Raw genomic sequence first — 26560 nt, forward strand, 5'->3', positions numbered from 1 at the left:
ACCATACTGTGATACAGTTTGTCAGGATGCTCTCTTGGGAGTAAGGGTTCTGCAAAATAGCAATTTAGGGAAATCATCAAGTGAAAAACATTATGGTGTGAATTCAAGTACTCCTCTGGACTTCTGGTATCCCCTTATTTGGATTCAGTGGCACAGAGCCCAGCTATTTGTACCAGGCACAAAATGCACTGTGGTAATGGCCAGTTCCATTGGAGTTGATGCTGTCTCGCCCCTGCTGACTCCAATAGCAACTAATGCATTTATCATAGCAGGACCAATACATATCCAGCTATCCATTCAGTATAGTAAAGAAAGAACTTACATTGAGATAGCACCTTTCACAACCTCAGGACATCCCAAAGCGCTTCACGGCCAATGAAGTACTTTTGAAGTGTAGTCACTGTTGCAATGTAGGAAACGTGGCAGAGAATTTTGCACAGCAAGCTCCCACAAACAGCAATGTGACAATAACCGGATAATCTGCTTTTTGTGATGTTGGTTGAGAGATAAATATTGGCCAGGACACTGAGGAGAACTTCTCTGCTCTTCTTCAAAATAATGCCATGGGATCTTTTAGGTCCACCTGAGAGGGCAGACGGGTCCTTGCTTTAACACCTCATCCGAAAGACGGCACCTCTGACAATGCAGCACTTCCTCAGCACTACACTGGAGTGTCAGCCTAGATTTTGTGCTCAAGTCTCTGGAGTGGGACTTGAACCCACAACCGTCTGACACAGAGGTGAGAGCGCTACCCACTGAGCCACGGCTGACATCATGAAAAGCTTCACTACAATTAATTCATTTATCTTTTTTAAAAAATCACAAATTTAAATTACAACTAAAATAAAATCTGGAATGCACTGCCTGAAAGCAGAGTCAATAATAACTTTCAAAAAGGAAATTGGATGAATACTTGAATGGGGAAAAATTTGCAGGGCTTTGGGAGGGAATATGGGATAGCTCTTTGAAAGAGCCAGCACCGGCACGACGGGCTGAATGGCTTGCTCCTGTATCATTGATGAGCAGCAACGAGAAGACGCTTGCCTGCGCCTGCGCGCCGGAGCGAAGAACCGTTGGGGTTTGAAATGGTGACGTGTCGCACGCGCTTCCTCCCACGTGGGCTACTGTTGTAGCGGGGCACTGCGCATGTGCGGCGCCGTTGGAGCGAGCCTGCTGACATGGCGCCGGCGGCGAGGCCGGGAGAGGGGTTGCTACTGCCGCTGCTCCGGCTCTGTGCCGTCTCTTTCGTCCTGCAATCGTGCTGGCTGCTGGGCCGGGTGGACGGCCTGGTGGAAGGGCTGTACTGCGGCGTCCTCTCCTGCTACGACGTGCTCGGGGTGGCCAGGGACTCCAGCAAGAGCGAGATCGCCCGCGCCTACCGCCAGCTGGCCCGGCGCTACCACCCGGACCGGTACAGACCGAGCGAGGCCACCGAGAGCCCCGAGCAGAAATTCCTGCTGATCGCCACCGCCTACGAGACTCTGAAGGTCAGGAAAGGGGAGAATGGGGTTGGAGTAGGTACGGGGGGGGGGGAACTGGGTGTATGCACTGGTGGGGGGGGACTGGGTGTATGCACTGGTGGGGGGGGGACTGGGTGTATGCACTGGTGGAGGGGGGGAATGGGGGTATGCACTGGTGGAGGGGGGGAATGGGGGTATGCACTGGTGGAGGGGGGGAATGGGGGTATGCACTGGTGGAGGGGGGGAATGGGGGTATGCACTGGTGGAGGGGGGGAATGGGGGTATGCACTGGTGGAGGGGGGGAATGGGGGTATGCACTGGTGGAGGGGGGGAATGGGGGTATGCACTGGTGGAGGGGGGGAATGGGGGTATGCACTGGTGGAGGGGGGGAATGGGGGTATGCACTGGTGGAGGGGGGGAATGGGGGTATGCACTGGTGGAGGGGGGGAATGGGGGTATGCACTGGTGGAGGGGGGGAATGGGGGTATGCACTGGTGGAGGGGGGGAATGGGGGTATGCACTGGTGGAGGGGGGGAATGGGGGTATGCACTGGTGGAGGGGGGGAATGGGGGTATGCACTGGTGGAGGGGGGGAATGGGGGTATGCACTGGTGGAGGGGGGGAATGGGGGTATGCACTGGTGGAGGGGGGGAATGGGGGTATGCACTGGTGGAGGGGGGGAATGGGGGTATGCACTGGTGGAGGGGGGGAATGGGGGTATGCACTGGTGGAGGGGGGGAATGGGGGTATGCACTGGTGGAGGGGGGGAATGGGGGTATGCACTGGTGGAGGGGGGGAATGGGGGTATGCACTGGTGGAGGGGGGGAATGGGGGTATGCACTGGTGGAGGGGGGGAATGGGGGTATGCACTGGTGGAGGGGGGGGTATGCACTGGTGGAGGGGGGGAATGCACTGGTGGAGGGGGGGAATGCACTGGTGGAGGGGGGGAATGCACTGGTGGAGGGGGGGAATGCACTGGTGGAGGGGGGGAATGCACTGGTGGAGGGGGGGAATGCACTGGTGGAGGGGGGGAATGCACTGGTGGAGGGGGGGAATGCACTGGTGGAGGGGGGGGAATGCACTGGTGGAGGGGGGGAATGGGGGTATGCACTGGTGGAGGGGGGGAATGCACTGGTGGAGGGGGGGAATGCACTGGTGGAATGGGGGTATGCACTGGTGGAATGGGGGTATGCACTGGGCGAGGGGGGGAATGGGGGTATGCACTGGGCGAGGGGGGGAATGGGGGTATGCACTGGGCTGGCACCCTGCAGTGGCTCTGTTCACACTTGCTGTTGCTTTTGGTGGTTCTTTGCAGGAGTCAGCTGCTGGTTACTGTGACAGTTAATTTTACATTTGGAACTTGTAATAGCTAGTTGAAAAACAAACTGCTTTGGTTTGCATGGAAGATTGGCAGCTGTCACTTTTAGACAAATTATATATCTGTTTCTCCTTCTAGAATTTCTAATACACACATGTCTCACTTTTTGGAGTTAAATTACTGACCTTATTTCCATAAGTACCATTTATGCTATTACCGTTAAAGCATGAAATTGTAAAGTGTGTGCAATATTTCATTCACCGCTTTTCATGTTAATCTACTACGAATGAGGATTTTTGATTTTGTTGTGAATATACTGCAGTTTTGAAGTATTCTTTATTTTAAAAATGTCAAAATTACTATGATTCTTTATGTGGCAAACTTCTCATCTTGGAAACTTTGGAGTAGAGGTTCTGAGCAGAAGTGAGGCACTTCCTTGTAAAAAAAGAGGAAGGATATGTGACGTTGAATCACTACTCATTGTCCTATCTCCTAATGGCTTACTCATGTAGTATTGACAAATGCAAGAGCAGATGTTGTGGGGAGATAAACATGCATGTTTTTAATAAAATTCTTGAGATTTTTCCCCTCTTCCCTTCTCTCATGCAAGTATTGGCACATTGCTGTGATCTATATGCCCCAGTCACTCTTTGGTACATTCCTAAGTGGTTTATTGTATAAGCCTTTGATGTGAGTATTGACATGCCATTTGACCTGGGGAGAAGAATGCCTTGACAGTGAAGGCTGATCTGGTCCACAGTTCTCATTGGATAGAGATCTTGATGGGAAGTTTCGATGAGACACCTGGGTTAGGAAAGTCAAGATTCATATAGCGCCTTTCATATCCTCAGGATGTCCCAAAGCACTTCACAGCCAATTAATTACTTTAGAAGGGCAGTCACTGTTATGTAGGCAAATGGGGCAGCCAATTTGTATACACCAAAGTCCCACAAACGGCAGTGAGATAAATCACCAGTTAATCTGTTCTGGTGGTGTTGGCTGAGGGACAAATGGTGGCCAAGGCACTAACTTCTCACTCCTCTTCGAATACTGCCATGGGATCTTGTACGTCCACCTGAACAGGCCAACAAGGACCTCAACTGTAGTGTATGTACCCGTCTACCTTTAAGAGAACTATTGTATGTAACCGTCCACCTTTAAGAGAACTACTTTAGGTGTTGCACTACTTTGTTGGCTTCTGTATACTGTAATACCGACGGTGACCACACCGGTATATAAGTGCTGTGTCAGGATTATTGGGAGATTCACCCTGACCTTCGAATAGTAAAGTCCTGTTTTAAGTTACTCTTGGAGTCTGTGTATTCATTAACTAAACAACCCACAGACTTTACATCAACAATGTAGCTCTCCCTTGTAGTGCTGTGAAAGGACATCTCAATTGTGTGCAAGGTCTGGAGTGAGGCTTCAACTCACGATTTCCTCACAGAGGTGAGAGTGCTACCCATACCATCACCCCAGCTGAGATCAGCTAACTCAGCACAAACTGCAGGTCAAACCTGGGACCTTCATAGTTTATTTGGTTCTTCTTTTATTCATTGCATGAACATGGATTTGTTGGAACATAACATAAGAAATAGGAGCAGGAGTAGGCCATACAGCCCCTCGAGCCTGCTCCGCCATTCAATAAGATCACGGCTGATCTTCAACCTCAACTCCTCTTCCCTTCACTATCCCCATATCCCTTGATTCCCCTAGAGTCCAAATATCTATCGATCTCAGTCTTGAATATACTCAACAACTGAGCCTCTACAGCCCTTTGGGGCAGAGAATTCCAAAGATTCACAACCCTCTGAGTCTCTGTCTTAAATGGCCGACCCCTTATCCTGAAACTATGCCCCCTAGTTCTAGACTCTCCAGCCAGGGGAAACAGCCTTTCACCATCTACACTGTCAATCCCCCTCAGAATATTGTATGCTTCAATGAGATCACCTCTCATTCTTCTAAACTCCAGACAGTATAGGCCCAATCTACTCAATCTCTCCTCATAGGACAACCCTTTCATCCCAGGGATCAATCTAGTGAACCTTCGTTGCACCCCCTCTAAGGTGAGTATATCCTTCCTCAGATAAGTTAGGGTTGCTAACTTTGACCTTTATATTAAAAAAAAGATAATGTATAGAATATCTATATAATATAGATTTACCTTTTGTAGGGAATAATTTTAACAGTTTACAGTTTGTGGGAGTTTAGCTGACGACAGTGGTAAATGGAATGCAAATAAGATTTGCAGATGATGTAAAAACTGGTCCTCAATGAGCACTGCTAGAGTAAAACCACATACAAGAATGTGATGGAATACTGCAGCCCTATTTACAGGCTGCAGAGGAAACCTGCCTCTTGCTTTTGAACTCTTGTCCAAAGCCTTGTGTGCTTAGGAGTGGCCCATTAATCCAGAAAGTCTTGATGGAATACCAGCAGTATACACTGCCCTTTTATATGTACCTGTTGAGAGGTTAATTATCAACTGCTGATCCATGCAATAGGCTATGTCAAATTCATGACTTTCCAACTTCTATTCCAGTAGAATTTCTCCAAGCCATCATGTGCGCCCAGCAATTACAGGATTAAAATTTGAAGACCTCTGTCATTGTTAGTTTTCTCTCCGTTGTTAGACTAAAACCAAAAATATTCTCAAAAGCAGGTCATTGGAATTGTAGAATAAACAAGATTTTTTTTTTGTCACCTTCAGTGCATTTTCTTTATCGAACATATTTCTCGAGTACTTTCATCGGCAAGAGTATTTAGCTTTATGACTTAGTTGCATTTTTAAAAAAAAATGCTGTTTGAGACGAGAAGCCGGTACTGCACCCGTTCCATAAGTGTGTTTTATGCTTGATATTGGTACTATATTAATTAGATAGATTTGAGACTAAGTGGGGAAACCTAGTTCTGCATTTCTTGCTATACCTGTGTGATGATTTTCATACTGCACTTTCTGTTTACAATTTGTTTATCATAGAAAATATCAAACTGCATGTTGCATAAAGTTTGGCAGTATTTTTGAGGCAGTTAGTAGTTGGTACAGGAAACTTTGTGCTATCCGGCACCGACGGGACCGAGCTGTTGCCGTCCCATCAAAACTGCTGGACAAACCAGTGCTAATGTTGAAACATACGGAGATTTTGAGCTCCGTATCTGGCAACAAACCCTGTTGCAAACAGTCGGCCGTAACTTGCAAGCGTCTCTGTAGCTTAGCAACAGCTTCAGCGAGACCTTGCAGAGCCTGACTGGTGGGGAAAAAAAAACTAACGAAACGGCGCCTGATTTTTGCCGGTGGCTCGAGCATTCCGGACAGTTAACCTCCGGATAAACCAAAGTTTCCTGTAATATGATAAAGGTATGGAGCAGTTAATAACGCTGCCCGTTTGTTTTTAAACCTGTTCCTTAAAGGATGATGAAGCCCGGAAGGATTATGATTACATGCTTGATCACCCTGATGAATTCTACAGACACTACTATCATTACTACAGGAGAAGGCTGGCACCCAAAGTGGACGTCAGGGTAGTTATAATGGTGACAGTCTGTGCTATATCACTCTTTCAGGTAAAGTAGTTATGCAAGAATGTGTTTTGCTGTTGCACGTAACTGCAACACTATTTGAACTACATATTGAGAAATGGGTACAGTAAACTGTCGAGCCTCAGCGTGTGCATAAATGCGATGTTTAATAGAGCCCAGTCAGTAGACACAACTTCTGCTGACATAATCTTGTCAATAAGATGTTCTCGTCTGTTAATTCGGATCCTCAGTTATCTTTCCTAATTAACTGACTGGCATCTGGTATTCCCCCGTCGACTATATTTTCTTTTGGGTTCCAGTTTATAAGATAACATAAGTAATCAATATGGAAAATAATTATGACTTGCTTTGAGAATTGAACTCTTGATTCTTATGTCAAGAGACTAGAGAAGCTGGAATTGTCCTCCTTGGAGCAGAGAAGGTTAAGGGGAGATTTAAGAGATTTTCAAAATTATGGGGTTGTGACAGATTAGACAGGGAGAAACTGTTGCCATTTGTAGGGTCAGTAACCAGAGGACACAAATTTAAGATAATTGGCAAAAAATCCAGGGGAGGAAATGAGAATTGTTTTACGCAGCGAGTTGTTACGATCTGGAATGCACTGCCTGAAAGAGTGGGAAAGTTGATTCAGTAGTAATTTTCTAAAGCGATTTGGATATATACTTGAAAAGGAAAAATTTGCAGGGCTCTGGGGAAAGAGCAGTGGAGTGGACTAATTGGATAGCTCTTTGAAAGAGCCGGGACAGACACGATGGGCTGAATGGCGGCTTCCTTTGCTTGTATGATTCTATGATCTGTGATTATGCTTAGGTAGAATTGATGAGAAGGGCATGTTCTGATGCCTGAGCTACTCTGTACATTAGGTGTTACAATGTTCACAGCAATTACACCGTGCCTTTTATCTGTAGCTGTAAAATTGAAGTTCTTTCAGCTTCCAAGGTAGTTGGTATTTATGGGATATAGTGGTAATAGTATGGACTAGCAGCACAGTTCAAATCCCACTCTGACAAATTGCAAAATTAGAAAAATTGACTATTAAAGCTGCCCAACTAGTTCACTAATGTCCTTCAGAGTAGGGAATTTGCCACCCCAACTGGTCTGGCCTACATGTGACTCCAGTCCCACACTGTGGTTGACTCTTAATGCCCTCAAAGTGGCCTTGCAAGCCACTCAGTTATAATGACCTGCCAGGGCAAAAAGAAAATGAAAGTACTGAGGGTGCAAAGGGGGAGCATAGTGGTGTGTCAAGTAACAGGCTGCAGAAGTACTCGGAACCATTGGGTGAATGTTACATGAAATTAGGGAAATCAACTTTCAAGAGGGTTGTGAGTTTTGTTGCAACAAATTGGTATGTGGGCTAATTGGTCTATGGTAGCCATGTGACTTTCAATGCATTATCGATCACATGATTACTTGGAACGTGGTCTCAGCCCAATTCTCTCTCTCTGGCCTCTGCCTCTATATTTCCTCCCAGTGATGCTTCTGACTGAGCTGGTTGGGGCTAGCTGCGTGGACACAAGATTTTACTGCATCAGTAGTAAGTGCTCTCTCAGGATTCAGAGCCACACAAAGGCAATGCCACAAGTTACCCTAGTCAGTAACTGCCTAACAGCTGCTCAAACTACCCTCACTGTTATTTCAGGTTAGCCAGGCAGGCTTTATTTAAAATGTGGAAACCTGAGAAAGAAAGCTTTGAGGGAGAGCTTTTTCCAGAGACGGACTCAGGAGGAAAGGGTTATGGCATGTTGTTAGTGAGGGATACAAGGAAGTGGTCAACAAAGTTAATGACTGATATAGATGAGATGGAATGAGTGCCAATATGGTGCCCATATTCAAAAAGGAAGACAAATCAGAAACTGACAACCATAGATCCATCTGTCTTGATTCAATTCAGTGTAAAATAATGGATTCGATCATTGGGTGTAAACTTGAAGATTATCTACACATAATAGCTTAGTATACAGCAGTTATAATAGACTTAAAATCCTGCCTGACCTCTTTGAGGGAGTGACATTCCAAGTGGTCATGGAATGTCAAATGGTTACTTTCGGAATGCATTTGACAAAGTCAAACGGCTACTGGTTAAGCTTAAAGCTGTGGATATTCAGGGTAAATCTTTGGTATGAATAAGAAATTGTCAGAAGGGTAGAAAACAATGAGTATTTGTTTAAGGGGGTATATTGAATGAGGTGACCCAAGATGGAAGATTTTACAGAATTTGAGGTGCATTAGCAATAAGTACTTTCTCCGGATTCATAGCCTCACAAAGGCCATTTTGGGACAACTACTTTTTCTAATTGCCATCAATGGCTTGGATCCAGAATCCCAATTCAAAGTAGTTAAATTTGCAGATTATAGTAAACAAGGAGGAACTGTGGAATTGAAGGAGGCAGCAAAGAGATTACAGAATGAGCTAAGCAAAATATTTAAGTGGGCAGAAAAATGGCAGATGAAATTTAATATGGTGTAAAGGATTAAACGTCAGAAGGAAAAATGGACAAATGAGTACTCCATGAATGGGGCTGAAATAGCAATGGTTGCAGTTGAAAGAGACTTGGGTGTCTTGGTAGACTCGACACTCAATATGTCCAACCAATGCAGAACAGTAATTGACAAAGCCAACAGAATGCTGAGCTATATAGCCAAAATAGTAGAATACAAGTCAGGACGTTCTGGTCAAACTATGGTTCTGTGGTCAGACCACAGCTCGACTACTGTGTCCAAGGGACACGTTTGAGCATTGCAGGATGTGTAAGGAAAGGCTGCAAGGCTGAATCCTAGTGTTCAGGGATGAGTTATGGGGAAATACGAAATAGACTTTGACTTTTCAGCCTAGAAATCCTATATATGAATTTAAATGGCGCTGTACAGGTAAACCCAGAAAATTACTTTCAATTAAACTGGGAGGGTAGGATAAGGATCACAGATTCAAAGTAATAAAAGGCGAATTTGAGAGTGATATCCGGAATTGCCTGTTCACCCAAGAGTGATGAACACTTGTACTAGACTCCCAGATAGAATAGTGAAAGTGCAAATGGTAGAATCATTTAACAACCAATTGGGTGTAGAAAGGATGAGGAACTATAAGATCATTCTGGACGGATGAATTAAGATGGGCTAAATGGCCTTCCTCACCTGTAATTATCTTATGATTGTGTCATACATATATGGCTGTTTGCTGCAGATTCTCACTGACAACCCAGTAAGATGATGCAGTAGCCTTTTACTGTTTAAACATGTATAGAGCCCTTGGGATCCAATTAAATTAATGTGGCTGATGGTTGCTGTCCCATTCAGATGCAGAGAATAGTTTGCAAGATCGTAGAAGATTTTTTAAATATAGCCATTACTATACTGCAAATAAACTTATCTTTTTTTAAATTGTCAACCATTCCTTCCAAGCTGATCCCTACATCTCGTGAGCAATATGATGGGAGATTAACTAATTAAAATAAAATGCATTAATACCAAAAGTGAGTAGCTTTCTTTAAGCGAGTATGGTATTCAGGATTTTAATTCTTGGATGTAATGATTTGTGACTGAATACTGATTTGGGGCTCTTATATTTATAAAACAATTGCAGCAATTTATGGTTTTAACTGGTAGTTCTTTGCATTGCACTTTTATGTATGTTTTGAATTTTTGTTGTTGTTGCAGTACTACAGCTGGTGGAGCAGTTACAGCGAAGCCATTCATTATCTCACCACTGTGCCAAAGTATAGAATCCAGGCTACAGAAATAGCTAAGCAGCAAGGTCTACTTAATAAAACTAAAGAGAAAGGCAAAAACAGACGCTGTAAAGAAGAAATCAAAGAGGAGGAGGAGGAAATCATTAAAGACATTATCAAAAATAACATCGACATTAAAGGGGGCTATCAAAAACCAAGGCTATACGACATACTCCTTTTCCAAATCATTTTGGCTCCTTATTACATCTGTAGATATATAACCTGGTACTGTACGTGGATTTACCGCTTTCACGTAAAAAGGGAAGAGTATGGAGAGGAAGAGAAGTTGTACATTATCCGAAAAAATATGAGCATGTCACAAGGCCAGTTTGATAGTCTTGAAGATCATCAGAAAGAGATGTTTCTTGAGAGGAAGCTGTGGTTAAGGGAGAACTTTGAGGTAAGCATTGCATATTGTAATCTAGAGCATAATTAATTCTGTAAAATTGTACAAAAATAAAACCCTGGTCTTTAAGAACCTTCAATCATGTGGAAGTAATGTAATGGAGATACTTTAAGTCTTGAATATTTGTAGTATTGTGTATGGTGGACCGAAATCAAAAAAGGGCAAAAAATTAAGTCAAAGGATAATGCACATTGACAAGTGTAAAATTTAGGCAAAGCACCTAGTTGTTTTAAAGGCTTTCCATCCTGCTACAAGTGTTGTGGTATCAAACTGATCAATTTTGTATTAGTTCACGGTTATAAATTGTTACTGACTTAAATTTTGTGTTAGGAAAATTCTTCCCTGAAAGAATTCATCTTGTACATGTCAGTTTTCCTGCACCCCTGAACTTGTTGACTCCTTTGCTGAGGTTCAGTCATCGGGTGACAATTACCTTCTGGTAATTTGCCCCAAGTGGCCATTGACAGTGACTGTCAGCAGGCTATTCAGCTTAGGAAGGGGATGTAGAGGGAATACAGATCAGCTGCAATCTCATTGAATGTGGAACAGGCTCGAGGGCTGAATGGGATTCACTGGATTCTGCTCGAGTGAGAACCCTAGCTATTTGTCGCCCCTCCATAACCCAACTGCACAGCGGCCAATTGTAGCACTTTTCCTGCTGGCCCTAGTTGCGATCAGCACAAACCAAAGGTCAACCCTGGCCCACCTTGGTCTGTCTGACTTAGCTACTCACTGGATCAACTTGCTGAACCAAAGGGGAGCAGCATACATGAGGATTTAATAAAATATATATATGTATTTTTTAATTTTAGGTTTATAAGCTGGAACAAGAGGAAGAACTTAAAAAGAAAGTAGCCTCCGATCCACGGTGGAAACGTTATCGACGGTGGATGAAAAATGAGGGCCCAGGGAGGCTAACCTTCATAGACGACTAAATACCTCTGCCTTACACCACTGTTTACAACAAATGTCTTTTTATACAAAAGAAAACTATTTTGATAATGGAATATGAATATCATTGATCTAATAGCTCAGGATTCTCAGTTTATACAACAGATTTACAGCCCTATTACCATTTAGGTTCATCCAAAAAAAGGTGCGTTCCCAAATAGTGGAAATGTATACTGATATTTAATGAAGGGTCTGACTACATTATTTCTGTTATTCAAATTATATTTTTTGAACTGGAAGGACTAAAGTGGACAGATTTTAAAAAAATCATTGGTTGCTTATTCACTTTATATATAAATATATTAATATATAGGCAAGATGGAAATTGCATTGTCAAGGGTTAGTTAAATCATTGATCCTTGTTCACTGTAGAGTTTGTCGTTGTAAATTAAAATGTCAAATAAAAATCAAAATGTGAGATTTGACCATTTAATGGTTATTTAGCTTTCTGGGTGGAATTTTAAACGATGGATGTTCTAGACCAGATGGCAGAAGCTCTTTGGGTGCTTGCAACTTAGAGCTAATGTTATATATACTAACTAAATCTGCAGCTGCTCAATTGCATGCAATAGGTTTGTGAACACAGATGCAGGTTACAGTTTGTATTCATCATATTTATTGCTTGCATCCCCTTTGTACACTGTTCATGTTTGGGTGCAGTCATTTTTACTTTTTTAGTTCTCTAAAACATCTCTAATTTGCTTCTCCAGTCTGCATTTCTTTTGGTCATCTCCGTTCTTTGAGCCTTGTCTCTTAGGAAGGACTTTGAGAAGATTCTTTTCTGTTTCCTTGTGGTTCTGTAGTAACTTCCATTGAATTAGACAGTTTCAGAAGACAATGGCTACTGTTCTGAAGTTTAGGCAAATTTGATAGAGCTATTACAATAACCATTTTTCTTGCCATGTCCTTAATGTCTCTTCCCACCTGTTGCAGTATTTTAAAGTGGATCTTCATTTTGCATTTTTGCTATCTACCCATGCTTATTGCCTCAATTTGGCATTTAAAAAAATATATTTAGCATGATCATTTCAGATTAATTGAATGAATCAATCTGGGCATTAGTATGGAGCTAAGAACCCTAGTATTATGTGACTGTCGCTGTAAAAGTACAGACAATATCCCAGTGCCAAAAACCCAGCACAGCTGATCTCTCCTTTATGAGCACGGATGTGATTGAACCTGTGCTGTACTTAATTAGTGCCTCCAGTTCAGCAATACAGTGCCAGATATGGAACAATTAGTATAGCTAATCCCTACTAACCACAAACTAGTTTGCTAGAAAATGTTAGTTTTATTAACATTTCTAAATGCAGTAAGTAGATTGTTACTCTGCATCTCAACTGTGCTTGGGTCAGGATTGCATTTTTCTAGACTTGTACCTATTATTGGACTAAATGGAATTAGATAATAAAATAGAATTTTATTCAAAGCTATCCATCCCACATACCTTCCTTAAATGTCCATCCTAAAATCTTGGACAAATACAGAACTTTTTCCAGATGTATATAATCTTTTGAAGTTTTTTTTGAGATGTCAAAATCAATTGCCTTTGAAATTTAACTTTTATTAATTTAAAATATGAAGCATTGGAGGCACAAGATTGCTTTTACCTGTCTTTAAAAACAATAGAATTGCCACCTTTTCCATTTCTAAGCTTTGAGAATTAACATCTGTATACAAAATACAGAAGCATGCATTAATAAAATAAAGCACAACCGATGGGTCAGAATGTCACTAACTGCCCAATCTTTGTGTAATGTAAGTGTTAATCCACTGTAGCTTTATGCAAACCCGTTTAAATGGGTAATAGTTCCTATTCAGCAGCAGGCATTAACGCTATAAAATGTGACAATCTTGTTTTATTTTATACCAATCCATATTGAAAATACTTTATTGGGGAGAGGGTAGCTGCATTATATGTTGAGTGAATGCATTTTTGCTTTACTGGTGAATAAAACTACTTTTCATTAGTAAACAGCAACTAGGATTTGGAGCACAGAAAACATCACATGCAGTTCATAAAAGTTTCATAATGTGAGAATAAAGCCCTCAAGTGATTACTTATCTCAAGTCTAAGATTTGATTACTACAACATAGACTTGGCATTTAATGTAATAAAACGTCCCAAGGCACTTCACAGGTGCGTAATCAGACAAAATTTGACCCCAAGCCACATAAGGAAATATTAGGACAGGTGTCCAAAAGCTTGGTCAAAGAGGTCGTTTTTCTGTCGCTGTAAAGGAGAACAGTACATGGCCTCACAGAATATTAGTTTCTTTTTGGAAATAATAGCTACCCTCAATGGGCCAGTGTGCTTAGCCAGTACCTGAGCTATATGGACCAAGGAGGATCCAGGTTCAATCCCTAGTCTTTGCTATGTTAACTTGATACCAATTGGGGTAGTGATGTACAGTTGCTTCTGGGTTAGAAAAGAGAACATCAGCTAGGGTTTCTGCTTCTGACTATTGTTCAGCAACCCCTGCTGGTAAGTGCACTGTGCGGATGGCAGGTGAGAACAGGATTAGGCTGAACTCTTTTTTCTGATTAATAATAAACAGATGTTTGGGCTTTTGATGACAGTGCTAAAATAAAAACAGAAATTGCTGGAGATACTCAGCCGGTCAGGCAACATCTGTGAAGAGAGAAACAGATTTAACGTTTAAAAATATGGACCGCTTCACGAATTTGCACGTCGTGTTCACAATTTTTTAGTATATGTGCTCGCTCCGGCAGCACATATACTAAAATTGGAACGATAGAGAAGATTAGCATGGCCCCTGCGCAAGGATGACACGCAAATTTGTGAAGTGTTCCACATTTTTAAATGTTAACTCTGTTTCTCGCTTCACAGAATCCCAATATCTGCAGTATTTTCTTTTTTTTAATTAGTGCTACCTGGGTGTGAAATTGTGGAGTAAAGCAGCACCTGACCCTGCCTTAGTGTCATAGAATGTCACCTTACAGAAATGAGATAGAATGTTATTTATGACTTTTTCTAAACAAGAGGTTAGAATTCTGTGCTGCCACACCATTTGGAGATATTCCTGAAAAACACCCCTGATGTGCAGGTTTTTCCTCCCAGTTGTGTTCAAATTTTTTTTTAAAAGATTTTATAATTGAGCAAGTGGAGATTTAAGTGCTGCTTGCTTTTCTAAACTTAGTTCAGTGAATTCCCCATTTTATAAATACTTTTATATGCTGTAAAGACATTTTTTATTATATATATGCCAAATCTTAAGCTTGGTTGAATGTTTAAAAGTTTCAAATCTCTAAAAGCTCTTAACATTTGTGTGTTTACACATTTAATGTTACTCTAAACAAATGATTTTGTTTTTTTCATATTTGAAGCTGCCATTTTATTAAAGAAAAATGTAGCTGTAGGGGGATGATATCTTAAGTGTAAAGTATTTGTTTTTCTGTTTTATATAATTATTTAACAACTTTTCTTTCCAGAGCGATCCTTTTAATAGAAGGGTTCCTCTAAAGACCTGGAAATAACAATATTCCAATCAAACAATGGGAAGTCGGCACACTGCTGGCTGACTCCAGCTGATGAGAATCTTGCAGAGCATGTCAAATAATCTGTATTCTTGTGTAACAGGGTTTGCTGAAACCTTCATCCATGCCTTTGTTGCCTCCAGACTCAATTATTCCAATGCTCTGCTGGCCAGCCTCCCACCTACCATCCTTCGCAAACTTGAGCTCATCCAAAACTCTGCTGCCTGCAAACTAACTCGCACCAGATTCCGCTCACTCATCCTATACTTGCTGACCTACATTGGCTCCCAGTGCAGCAATGCCCAGATTTTTAACATTCTCATCCTTGTGTTCAAATCCCTCCATGGCCTCACCCCTCCCTATCTCTGTAACCCTCATCGCTGCGTTCCTCCAATTCTGGCCTCTTGCACAATCCCAGTTTCCTTTGCCTCTCCATTGGCGGCTGTGCCTTCAGCTGTCTAGGCCGTAAGCTCTGGAATTCCCTCCTAAACCCCTCTATCTGTCCCTCCTCCTGTAAGTTCCTTAAAATCTACCTCTTTGCCCAAACGTTTGGTCACCTGTTCTAATATCAGTGTCAAGTTTGGTCTGATAACGCTCCTGTGAAGCGCCTTGGGTTGTTTTACTATGTTAAAGGTGCTATATAAATGCAAGTTGTTGTAAAGTCTTGGTTGAGTTGTCTTTTTAAATGCATCTATTGAGATTTTTAACTACAACCACACAACATGGCGTACATAAAGGAGGACAGAACATTCTTTGTTCCTCTCTGCCACCGAGATACGGCTTAGTTTTTGGGGAGAAATGTTAGGTTTGTTTGCCTTATTTTGAAAAACAGGATAATTTGGATGTATTGATTTCTTGTGGGATACTGTAAACATACAAAATTGTGAAATTTTCTATTGTCAAACTTTTGCTTTTGAGGACTGGAAGGAGTAGTGTGTTCCACGTGTATCTCTAATTGAGATGTGTAATGATGTAACATTTAGCTAGGCAAAGCTTTGGAGGTGAGGGATGTCAATATTGCAGGAATGTATTTTGCATCAACATTGAGCCAATTGCAACAACTGGAATGTAAGCCACTTGAAGCTCATTGGATACAGTGGGTTAGGGTATGTAGAGTTTGTGCTTGCAAGCTCCATCCACTGAGGCTATGCAAACATTACACAACCATGTGAGAGGAAGAATTATTAGTCCTTCCTCCACAGTGCAAATATTGGTATTGTTTAAATTTATGTTCAATTAACAGTAGCAATATAAGGAAGCTGTCTCGAGCTGTAGTGGATCTCTGAAATGTATGCATCTGACGGGTAAAACATCGGCGTTTCACTGATTGTATATTTGCACACAAGACCGTACGATTTCTATTGTTGTGTTTTGGTGCAGCCTTAATATTTATCTCATTCTTTTGTCGTTCTTGTGACTGATGCCAGTGAATGATGCAATAAATTGTATCATTCATGTCAGCATCTTGTTGCATGACCTCTTTGCAGCTGTCTAATGCAATTGTTTGTATCTGATTTTCTGAACTGGTTCAATAGTATTCAAGTTTTTTTTTAGTTCATGTATATGCCTTATATATATATTTAAATTAGACATTAACTTGCTGTTTTTGTTTTTATCTAAAATCTATTAAGAATATTGTGGCATGGTTTCGACAAATACATTTCATAAATCTTCAGAAGTGCTTTGCTTTTAATTTATAAAATGTAAATTTTTCTAGAGCTAGAATTCTGAAGTATACTTTTATGGTGAAGGCCTGACATTAGATCTACTTTGAAGCCTTATCCTAGCTGATGCAACTGGCGGGTTTAAAAACTCATACACATTCTGTTAACATTTCTTGATCAGATTTGTTGCAAAATTGGAAATCTTATTTATATTATTCGAGTACATGAGATCTTTAATCAGGATCTCCATGATGTGTGTGTATGAGGAGGGAAAAAAAATCAATCAATTAAAAGTAACTGCTCACTAATACACTTATTTATTGCTGTTCTACTCAAACTGGTGTGTGATTTTTGTTGTTGTTAAATATCCATATATAATTTGAAATGGGCAACCGTATAGTCTACAAGTGAAAACTTACTTTGTGCACATCTGTATTTTCACACTGGATTAAAAAAAAATTAAAGCCATGTGGAGTATCACAAGCATACAGTTTGCCTTCAAAGATTAAAACACCAGCTAAAGTGTACATTGAATAGTACAGGTGTCAATGCTACCATTCATTGAGAAAACCCTGTGTGAATTTGTGGACAACATACTGGTACCCATGCAACGCATCCAATCTCCTAATCCTGTAGATTGGGAACCCAGATTGCTGGTTAATAGCCTAACTGAGTAGAGAAGAAAATGTCCAGTAATCTTGTTGCTGTATCTGGTCTACTGCATATAACGACACTGGATTGTAAATTAGAAGTTTGTTACTTTGGTAGAACATTGTTTTACCACATGTGCTTGTCTTTTCACAAGTTTTGAATAAAGTAATATTTCTGAGTATGTGTTTGAAATTGTTTAAAATGAAGATGTTATATCATGTGGACTAAATATTATTTTACTTCGCTGATTGGTGCAAATCATATAGTTTACGACACCTAGGTTAAAAAGAGCAGGAGCGATGAGGCAGATCCATAAGTAATGGTTAGTGGTACAATGTTTGGGTTTTAAAAGCCTGTAGGAAGAGATGACTTGAGTTAGGGAGTTCCACAGTTTTGAGGCCCTGAGAGAGAGTGTGCCATAATTTGCTGTAGGAGTTAATCTAACAGTGTCTATTAGTTAGACTTGCCCTTGCACTTTCAGGTTTTTTAATTTTATACAGGCAAGTTGCTGAAAGTGAGAGTTGATAACATCGCAGCGAGGGAAACTGACCTAATAGCAGGGATTTAAACTGTCAATGGCAAATCAGGTACAGAAAGAGAAAGAGGGAAAGAAAGATTGGAAGAAGTGGGGGAAAACAACATTTTTAAAATCTCCAACAATTAATACCCGAAGGAATGAGACTCCACACTTGTAATAGTTAACTGTCAATGGCAGAGAGGTTGGCTGACCATAATTAACACTTATATCTAGTTAAAAGGGTACTTAGGCTGAAATGGACATTAGGCAACATGATGAGTAGGATTTCTTAAGACACCAACCAAAGTTACAAAAAATGGACATTTCAAGTATTCAACTTTGAAAATAATCTTGGTTACAATCCATAAAAAAACGAATTATTCAGCAAAACAAATGGTTAAAGGTCAATTAAAACTCGGTCTCTGGTCGCTGATGAATTTTACACCATAGGATCACTCCTGTTCATTTTGTATCTACAAGGGGCTAAGTGGTTGTAGTGTGAACTTTGAAGGCAGTTTTAAATTGAAGGGCGGCTGCATATAGTGACGCCGCTATTCCTGGCCAGAATGGAGATAATTGGATAAATCATTTACCCACACCCCACCACTGTCACTCGCACTGCTGTAAGTGACTGGGATTGATTTTACACGCACAACGATCCCTCACTCACTGCATTTTGCTGGAGAAATCACCCTGCTTTTAGCGGGAGATGTTCGAGACTCTACATAGTCAATTTAAAGAGACTTTGCTGTTTGCTTTGTTTCCTGTAAATAGACTGCTGTAAGTCCTGCCTCGCCTCCAGCTCATTGGCTGACACAGTGATGGCAATAGACCCTTGGTTGAAGACAAAGATTTGCATTTATATAGCGCCTTTCACAACCTCGGGATGTCCCAAAGGGCTTTAAAGCCAATGAAGTACTTTTTGAAGTTGTAATGTAGAAGTACCCTTGATGACCGATATGAGATACTCCCACCTTCCACAGCACTGTAATATAAAAAATATTTTCATTAGAATAGGTTTGAGACTGAGTTCAGAAGCATCTTTGACTACAAATACCACAAATAGATTTTTCTCAGATATCCCAGGAACAAGTTCAGAACACACTTTAACAATCTTTAACCATATAAATTCTGAGCTGCTGCGACAATATGATGCCCCACTCCCAATTCACCTGTACAGACATGAAGGTCACTGAATCCTGGTGTTCCGGGACTCCTACTTAAATGTAAAAGTGCCTTAACGGGGCCTTATTCCGGATTATTGTTTGTTTCTTGCTCTCTTCACGTCCTTAATGAAGGCTGATCTTCCAGCCATTGCACCACTATCCTCTGCAATCCTTCCCAAGCCACTTCACCTTTCTCCCTGCCTTCAAAAATGTAAAACCCATTTGAACTCCTTTCATCATCCCTCCTTTTTACAAGCAGTTGTCATTTCAAATACTTTTATATGGGTAATATAATAGAATTTTCACTGCAACTTTTTCAAAGGACTTGAAGTTGTCTGAAAAAAGTCCTAATCTAGATATTGATCCTTCTCTTAAATTCTCTCTCTCAAAAAGGGTTTGGTACACTTCAATAAAAAACAGAAAATGCTGGAAACACTCAGCAGGCCAGGCAGCATCTGTGGTGAGAAACAATTAATGTTTCACGTTGACCTTTTGTCCGAACTGGAAAATGCTGCCGATGAATAGCTCTTAAGCAAATACAGAGGCTCGGGAAGGAACAGGGAAAGAACAAAAGGGGAAGGTCTGATGATGTGGAGGGCAGGAGTGATTAAATGACAAAAGGGATGATGGTGCAAGACAAATGGGGGTGATAATGGGACAAACATGGAAAGAAAAGATAGGTCCAGATGAGGTGTAAATGGTTTAAATGCTACCTGATCTGAGTGTTCCAGCATTTTTTGTTTTTATTTAAATTTTCCTGCATCCACAGTATTTTGCATTTGTTTGGCAAACTTGTTCGTCAGCACCATAAGAACATAAGAAATAGGAGCAGGAGTAGGCCAATCGGCCTCTCGAGCCTGCTCCGCCATTCAATACGATCATGGCATAGCTGATCTGATCCTAACCGCCAATCCACTATTACAGAACCATCTCCTCAATCTAACAGAATTAGACACACGAAATAGGGGCAGGATCAGGCTACACGGCCCCTGGGCCCGCTCCGCTACCCACAGGGCCATGACCGATCCGAACCTAGACTCATGTCCAAATTTCTGCCCGCTCCCCGTAACCTTTAATTCCCTTTACTTCTAGGAAACTGTCTATTTCTGTTTTAAATTTATGTAATGATGTAGCTTCTACAGCTTTTTGGGGCAGCATATTCCATGGACCTACCACCCTCTGAGTGAAGTAGTTCCTCCTCATCTCAGTTTTGAAAGAGCAGCCCCTTATTCTAAGACTATGCCCCCTAGTTCTAGTTTCACCCATCATCGGGAACATCTTCCCCGCATCCACCCGATCCAACCCCTTCACAATCTTATATGTTTCAATAAGATCGCCTCTCATTCTTCTGAACTCCAATGAGTAGAGTCCCAATCTACTCAACCTCTCCTCATATGTCCATTCCCTCATCCCCGGGATTAACCGAGTGAACCTTCTTTGTACTGACTCGAGAGCAAGTATGTCCTTTCTTAAGTATGGACACCAAAACTGTATGCAGTATTCCAGGTGCGGTCTCACCAATACCTTGTACAACTGAAGCAATACCTCCCTATTTTTATATTCTATCCCCCTAGCACTAAAAGCCAACATTCCATTGGCCTTCTTAATCACTTGCTGCACCTGCATACTAACCTTTTGAGTTTCGTGCACCAGGACCCCCAGGTCCCTTTGTACTTCAGTACTTTCCAGTTTCTTGCCATTAAGATAATAACTTGCTCTACGATTTTTCCTGCCAAAGTGCATAACCTCACACTTTCCAGTATTGTATTCCATCTGCCAAATCTCAGCCCACTTACTTAGCCTGTCTATGTCCCCTTGCAGGTTTTTTATGTCCTCCTCACTCACTACTTTCCCTCCCATCTTAGTATCATCTGCAAACTTTGATATGTTACACTTGGTCCCCTCCTCCAAATCGTTAATATAGATTGTAACGAGTTGGGGACCCAGCACTGACCCCTGCGGAACACCACTTGTTACTGATTACCAGTCTGAGAATGAACCATTTATCCCAACTCTCTGCCTTCTGTTAGATAGCCAATCCTCTATCCATGCCAGAATATTACCCCCAATCCCGTGATTTTTTATCTTAAGCAATAATCTTTTGTGTGGCATCTTGTCAAATGCCTTTTGGAAGTCTAAATACACTACGTCCACTGGTTCCCCTTTATCCACCCTATACGTTACTTCCTCAAAGAACTCCAGCAAATTTGTCAAACATGACTTCCCCTTCATAAAACCATGCTGACTTTGTCCCATTAAATTATGATTATCCAAATGTCCTGTTATTGTCTCCGTAATAATGGACTCCAAAATTTTACCTACCACAGATGTTAGGCTAACCGGTCTATAGTTTCCAGCCTTCTGTCTACTGCCCTTTTTAAATAAGGGTGTTACATTTGCAGTTTTCCAGTCTGCCGGGACCTTTGCCAAGTCCAGGGAGTTTTGGAAAATTATTACCAATGCATCCACAATCCCTACCGCCACTTCCCTCAAGACCCTAGGATGTAAGCCATCAGGTCCAGGTGATTTATCCGCCTTGATTCCCATTATTTTACCGAGTACCACTTCCTTAGTGATTTTGCTCGTGTTTAGCTCCTCCCCCCCCCTTTAGCCCCCTGTTTGTCCAGTGTTGGGATATTCTTAGTGTCTTCTACTGTAAAGACTGATGTAAAGTATTCATTCAGTGTTTTTGCCATCTCCATATTTCCCACCATTAATTTCCCGGTCTCATCCTCTAAGGGACCAACATTTACTTTAGCCACCCTTTTTCTTTTTATATAACTATAAAAACTCTTACTATCTGTTTTTATATTTTTTGCTAATTTACTTTCATAATCAATCTTTTTGTTATTTTTTGCTGTCTTAAAGTTTTCCCAATCCTCTATCCTCCCACTAGATTTGGCTACCTTATATGCCCTTGTTTTTAGTCGAATACTATCCTTAATTTCTTTACTTAGCCACGGATGGCTGTCTTTTCTTTTACACCCTTTTCTTCTCAGTGGAATATATATTTTTTGGAAGTTGTAAAATAACTCCTTAAACGTACACCACTGATCATGTATCGTCTTACCCTTTAATCTATTTTCCCAATCCACTCTACTCAATTCCGCTCTCATACCTTCATAGTCTCCTTTATTCAAGCTTAGCACGCTTGTTTGAGATCCAACCTTCTCACCCTCTAATTGAATATGGAATTCAACCATGTTATGGTCACTCATTCCAAGGGGATCCTTTACTAGGACATTTTTAATTAATACCATCTCGTTACACAGGACCAGATCTAAGGTTGCTTGCCCCCTGGTCGGTTCAGTTACATACTGCTCAAGAAACCCATCCCTAATACACTCAATGAACTCATCCTCAAGGCAGCCCTGCCCAATTTGATTTGTCCAATTAATATGATAGTTAAAATCCCCCATAATTATAGATGTTCCCTTATTACAAGCCTCAACTATTTCCTGATTGATACTCAGTCCAACAGAGTTGCCACTGTTTGGAGGCCTATAGACTACGCCCACTAGTGTTTTTTCCCCTTATTATTCCTTACCTCCACCCAAACTGTTTCATTATCCAGATCTTTTGACCCAATATCATTTCTCTGTATTACAGTGATTCCTTCCTTTATTAACATAGCCACCCCACCTCCCCTTCCTTCCTGCCTGTCCTTCCTGATCGTTAAATAACCTGGTATGTTTAATTCCCAGGCATTGTCACCCTGCAGCCATGTTTCTGTAATGGTCACAAGATCATACCCATATGTAGTTATTTGTGCCATTAACTCGTCTATTTTGTTACGAATGCTACGTGCATTCAGATAGAGAACTTTCAAAGATGTTTTGTGAGACTTAGTTCCTGCTTTTGCCCTTTTTATTACTTTACTTTTTACTCCATACCTTCTGCCCCTTCCTGACATGCTCTGGTTTTTAATTTCCCCACTGCTAAAATGATGGACCCATCAAGTCTCATGCATTAGGTGACGCTCATTTAATGTAACTTATTGAAAGTGATATATTTTAACTTTTACAAAATGAGCCAAATTTTATTTTAAATAGGTTTACAATCTCCGACACAGTTTGCGACACATCTGACATTTTCTCAATGCTGACCACATATAATGACCCAGAGAGGCAATATGAACTAAAGGGTACAATTCTAAAGGGGGTGCAGGAAGAGAGAGACCTGGGGGCTTATGTACACAAATCTTTGATGGTGGCAGGACAAGTTGAGAAGGCTGTTTTTATAAAAAAAAAAAAAAAAAAATGGGTTAGACCCGAAACGGCGATTCTAATTTCTCTCCACGGATGTTGCCTGGCCTGCTGAGTTTTTCCAGCATTTTCTGTTATTTTGGATTTCCAGCATCTGCAGTATTTTGCTATGGTAAAAAAAAATGGGATCCTTGGCTTTATTAATAGAGGATTGCATTACAAAAAGCCAGGAAGTTATTGCTAAACCATTATAAAACACTGGTTCGGCCTCCGCTGGAATATTGTGTTCAATTCTGGGCACCGCACTTTAGAAAGGATGTCAAGGCCTTCGAGATTTACTAGAATGCTACCAGGGACGAGGGACTTCAGTTACATGGAGAGACTGGAGGAGCTGGGATAGTTCTCCTTAGAGCAGAGATGGTTAAGAGATTTAATTGAGGTGTTCAAAATCATGAATGGGTTTGATAGAGTAAATGGAGAGGAACTGTTTCCAGTGGCCGAAGAGTTAGTAACCAGAGGACACAGATTTAAGGTGATTGGCAAAAGTACCAGAGGCAACGTGAGGAAATCTTTTTTTACACAGCAAGCTGTTGTGATCTGGAATTCACTGCCTGAACGGGTGGTGAAAGCAGGTTCAATAGTAACTTTCAAAAGAAAAGTGGATAAATACTTGAAAGTGGGATTAATTGGATAGCTCTACCAAAGAGCCAGCACAGGCACGACTGGCCGAATGGCCTCCTTTGGTGCTGTATCATTCTATGATTCTGCTTTTTGCTGGAAGCTGATCCGAGCCCCATCTTGCATTCACACACATTGTCCTGTTCCTTATACCTTGAAAGAAATAGCTCATATTTACATAAAAGACTCATCACAATTGCCAATTGTTTTTGAAGTACTGTATAATTACTGTTATGCAGGCAAAACCAAAGCCTGGTCCCACAAATTACAAATGACCTGGTGTGAGGGAGAAATGTTGGTTAAGGTAGTAGGTAGAATATCTCATCTAAAGACAGCACCTCTGACAATGCAGCACTCACTTAGTTCTGCACTAAAATGTTAGCCTAGATTATACACTCAAGTCTGGATTGGTATTTGAACCCATAAACCTCTGACTCAAAAGGCAAGAGTACTATCGAAAGAAAGTCCTGCATTTATATAGCACCTTTCACAACCTCAAGGCATCCCAAAGCGCTTTACAGCCAATGAAATACTTTTGAAGTGTAGTCACTGTTGTAATGTAGAAAACACAGACAGCAAGCTCCCACAAATGGCCAGATAATCTGTTTTAGTGATGTTGATTGAGGGATAAGTATTGTCCCTCAATCAACTTCCCTGCTCTCCTTCAAAATAGTGCCATGGGATCTTTTACATCCACCTGAGAGGGCAGACAGGGTCTCGATTTAATATCTCATCTGAAAGACAGTGCAACACTCTCTCAGTATGGCACTGGAGTGTCAGCCTGGATTTTTGTGCTCAAGTCTCTGGAGTGGGACTGGAACCCACAACCTTCTAGTTCAGAGTGCTACCCACTGAGCCACAACTGACATAACCAAGCTCACATCTTGATAAAAATTGATGCTATTCTGCCTGTCTCTGGTAAAACACAGTTGCCTCTTTAAATAATTATATTTGAGCATGACTACCTTTCTATGATATTTTGATAATGAGCATGCCCACTCCCCAGACTATTCACACTCATTCCTGTCACTCCTAGCCATGGCTCAGTGGGTAGCATGCTCAACCGCTGAGTCAGAATGATTGTGGGTTCAAAGTCCCACTCCAAGACTTGAGCACAAAAATCTAGGCAGTACTGAGGGAGTGCTGCAGTGTCAAAGGTGCTGGCTTTCAGATGAGATGTTAAACTGAGGCCCTGTATGCTCTCTCAGGTGGACATAAAAGACTATTTTGAAGTAAGAGCAAGGGAGTTCTCCCTGGTGTCCGGCCCAATATTTATCCCTCAATCAACATTGCTCAAAACATAAAACAAAAGGTCATCGACCTGAAACGTTAACTCTTTCTCTGTCCACAGCTGCTGCCTGACCTGCCGAGTATTTACAGCATTTTCTGTTTTTATTTCAGATTATCTGGTTATTATCACATTGCTGTTTGTAGGATCTTGCTGTGTGCAAAGTGGCTGCCGTGTTTCCCTACATTACAACAGTGACTACACTTCAAAACGTACTTTAGTGGCTGTAAAGCTTTGGGACGTCCCGAGGTGGTGAAAGGCGCTGCAGAAAGGCAAGTTCATTTTTTAGTGCGACAAACCTTGCAGTGAGCCAGGAGATGGCAGTGTGAGCGCTTTTGCTGGAGGCTGATCAGAGCCGCGCCTTGCGATCATTGACTGTGTGAACACAGTGAGTGAGAGAGGTTTTTTTTTGTAGTTGGTCCTTTCCCTCCGGTGGATCCCAATGACATCAGTTCCGATAGCAGGAGCCCGGGCGGAGCGTTTGCAAGGTACAGACCAAAACTAGAGGGAGTCAAAGCAGCAGCATTTGAAAGAGAGAGAGCGCGCGAGAGAAAATAAAAAGTGTATTTGTTTGCACAAGAGAGGGAAAAAGCATGAGTACAAACTCGAACCTGTCGAGCATGCAGCGGATGGTGGAGCAGCTGAAGTTCGAGGCGGGGATCGAGAGGATGAAGGTGAGTTCCATTGGAGCGGCCGCCAGCCTTCCAGTCCCGGGGCTCGCGCCGCCCGGGGATCCGTGCAAAGTAGCCGCGAGAAGGCGATCTGCGACAGTGTACACTTCGGCTGCAAGAGTATAGTTTTAACGGGGAGTCAGCAAAAGTGATGGATCGCGTCTATATAAAGTTATTTTGTGCATCTTGGCTTTGCTCCCTGCAAATGCCACTCTTCTTTATCTGGGTGCAAAATCGATTTTTGGTGGTGCAAAAGTTTTGTTAGTTGTGCAAAGTTAGTTTTGGTTGTGCCCATCAACACAAAAGCGGCAGTGGCAACCCGGCGTGATTATCCAGCGCACTGATGCCCTGAGGTTTAAGACCCTTTGCATTGATTGGGTCGTCTCACACTGGCTTGCATTCTCAGCGGATCTGAGACCCGTAACTGCAGTTTGAGTTCCAGCCAGACAAATTCCTGTTTATGTTGTTTGGCTCCCGCCTGGCTGGAGCTTGAACCCAGGCTGCTCAGAGGAGAGCTCAGGGTATCCCCTGGATATACACACGTGCAAGGCTCTCTTCCCCAACAGTTAGTCATTTAAATGCATGAGAGCGCAGTGAAAAGAAAGACTTGCATTTCTGTAGCGCCTTTCACGACCTCGGGACGTCCCAAAGCGCTTTACAGACAACCAAGTACTTTTTGAAGTGCTGCAAAAGGCTGCTTGTGTTTTATCAGAGGCAGGCAGAATAGCATCCATTTTTATCAAGATGCTAGTTTGGTTGTTTATAGCACTTGCCTTTGAGCCAGAGGTTTGTAGGTTCAGCTACCAATCCAGACTTGAGT

At 41.8% G+C, this 26560-nt stretch overlaps 2 protein-coding genes and 1 non-coding gene across 3 annotated transcripts in view; all 3 read left to right on the top strand.

Annotated features, from left to right (window-relative positions):
* The first annotated feature begins 1064 nt into the window (after positions 1-1064).
* Positions 1065-17394, top strand: dnajc25 (DnaJ (Hsp40) homolog, subfamily C, member 25). Its single transcript, XM_085993009.1, has 4 exons — positions 1065-1487; positions 6189-6341; positions 9975-10445; positions 11264-17394. The coding sequence occupies exons 1-4, from the start codon at positions 1179-1181 to the stop codon at positions 11384-11386; spliced, it is 1056 nt and encodes a 351-aa protein (XP_085849135.1). The 5' UTR covers positions 1065-1178; the 3' UTR covers positions 11387-17394.
* Positions 14120-14224, top strand: LOC147124775 (U6 spliceosomal RNA). Its single transcript, XR_015080197.1, has one exon. It is a non-coding gene; the product is annotated as a U6 spliceosomal RNA (small nuclear RNA).
* An 8069-nt stretch (positions 17395-25463) lies between the features above and the next one.
* gng10 (guanine nucleotide binding protein (G protein), gamma 10) overlaps positions 25464-26560 on the top strand; it is a 32402-nt gene continuing 31305 nt past the window's right edge. Inside the window, exon 1 of the mRNA XM_085993022.1 lies at positions 25464-25743. Within this exon, the coding sequence (XP_085849148.1) occupies positions 25663-25743 (81 nt within the window). The 5' untranslated portion in view covers positions 25464-25662. The remainder of the gene's footprint in view (positions 25744-26560) is intronic.

This window comes from Somniosus microcephalus, chromosome 1 (assembly GCF_052327205.1).
Source record: "Somniosus microcephalus isolate GS21.2 chromosome 1, FLI_Smic_1.0, whole genome shotgun sequence".
NCBI classification, from domain to species: Eukaryota; Metazoa; Chordata; class Chondrichthyes; order Squaliformes; family Somniosidae; genus Somniosus; species Somniosus microcephalus.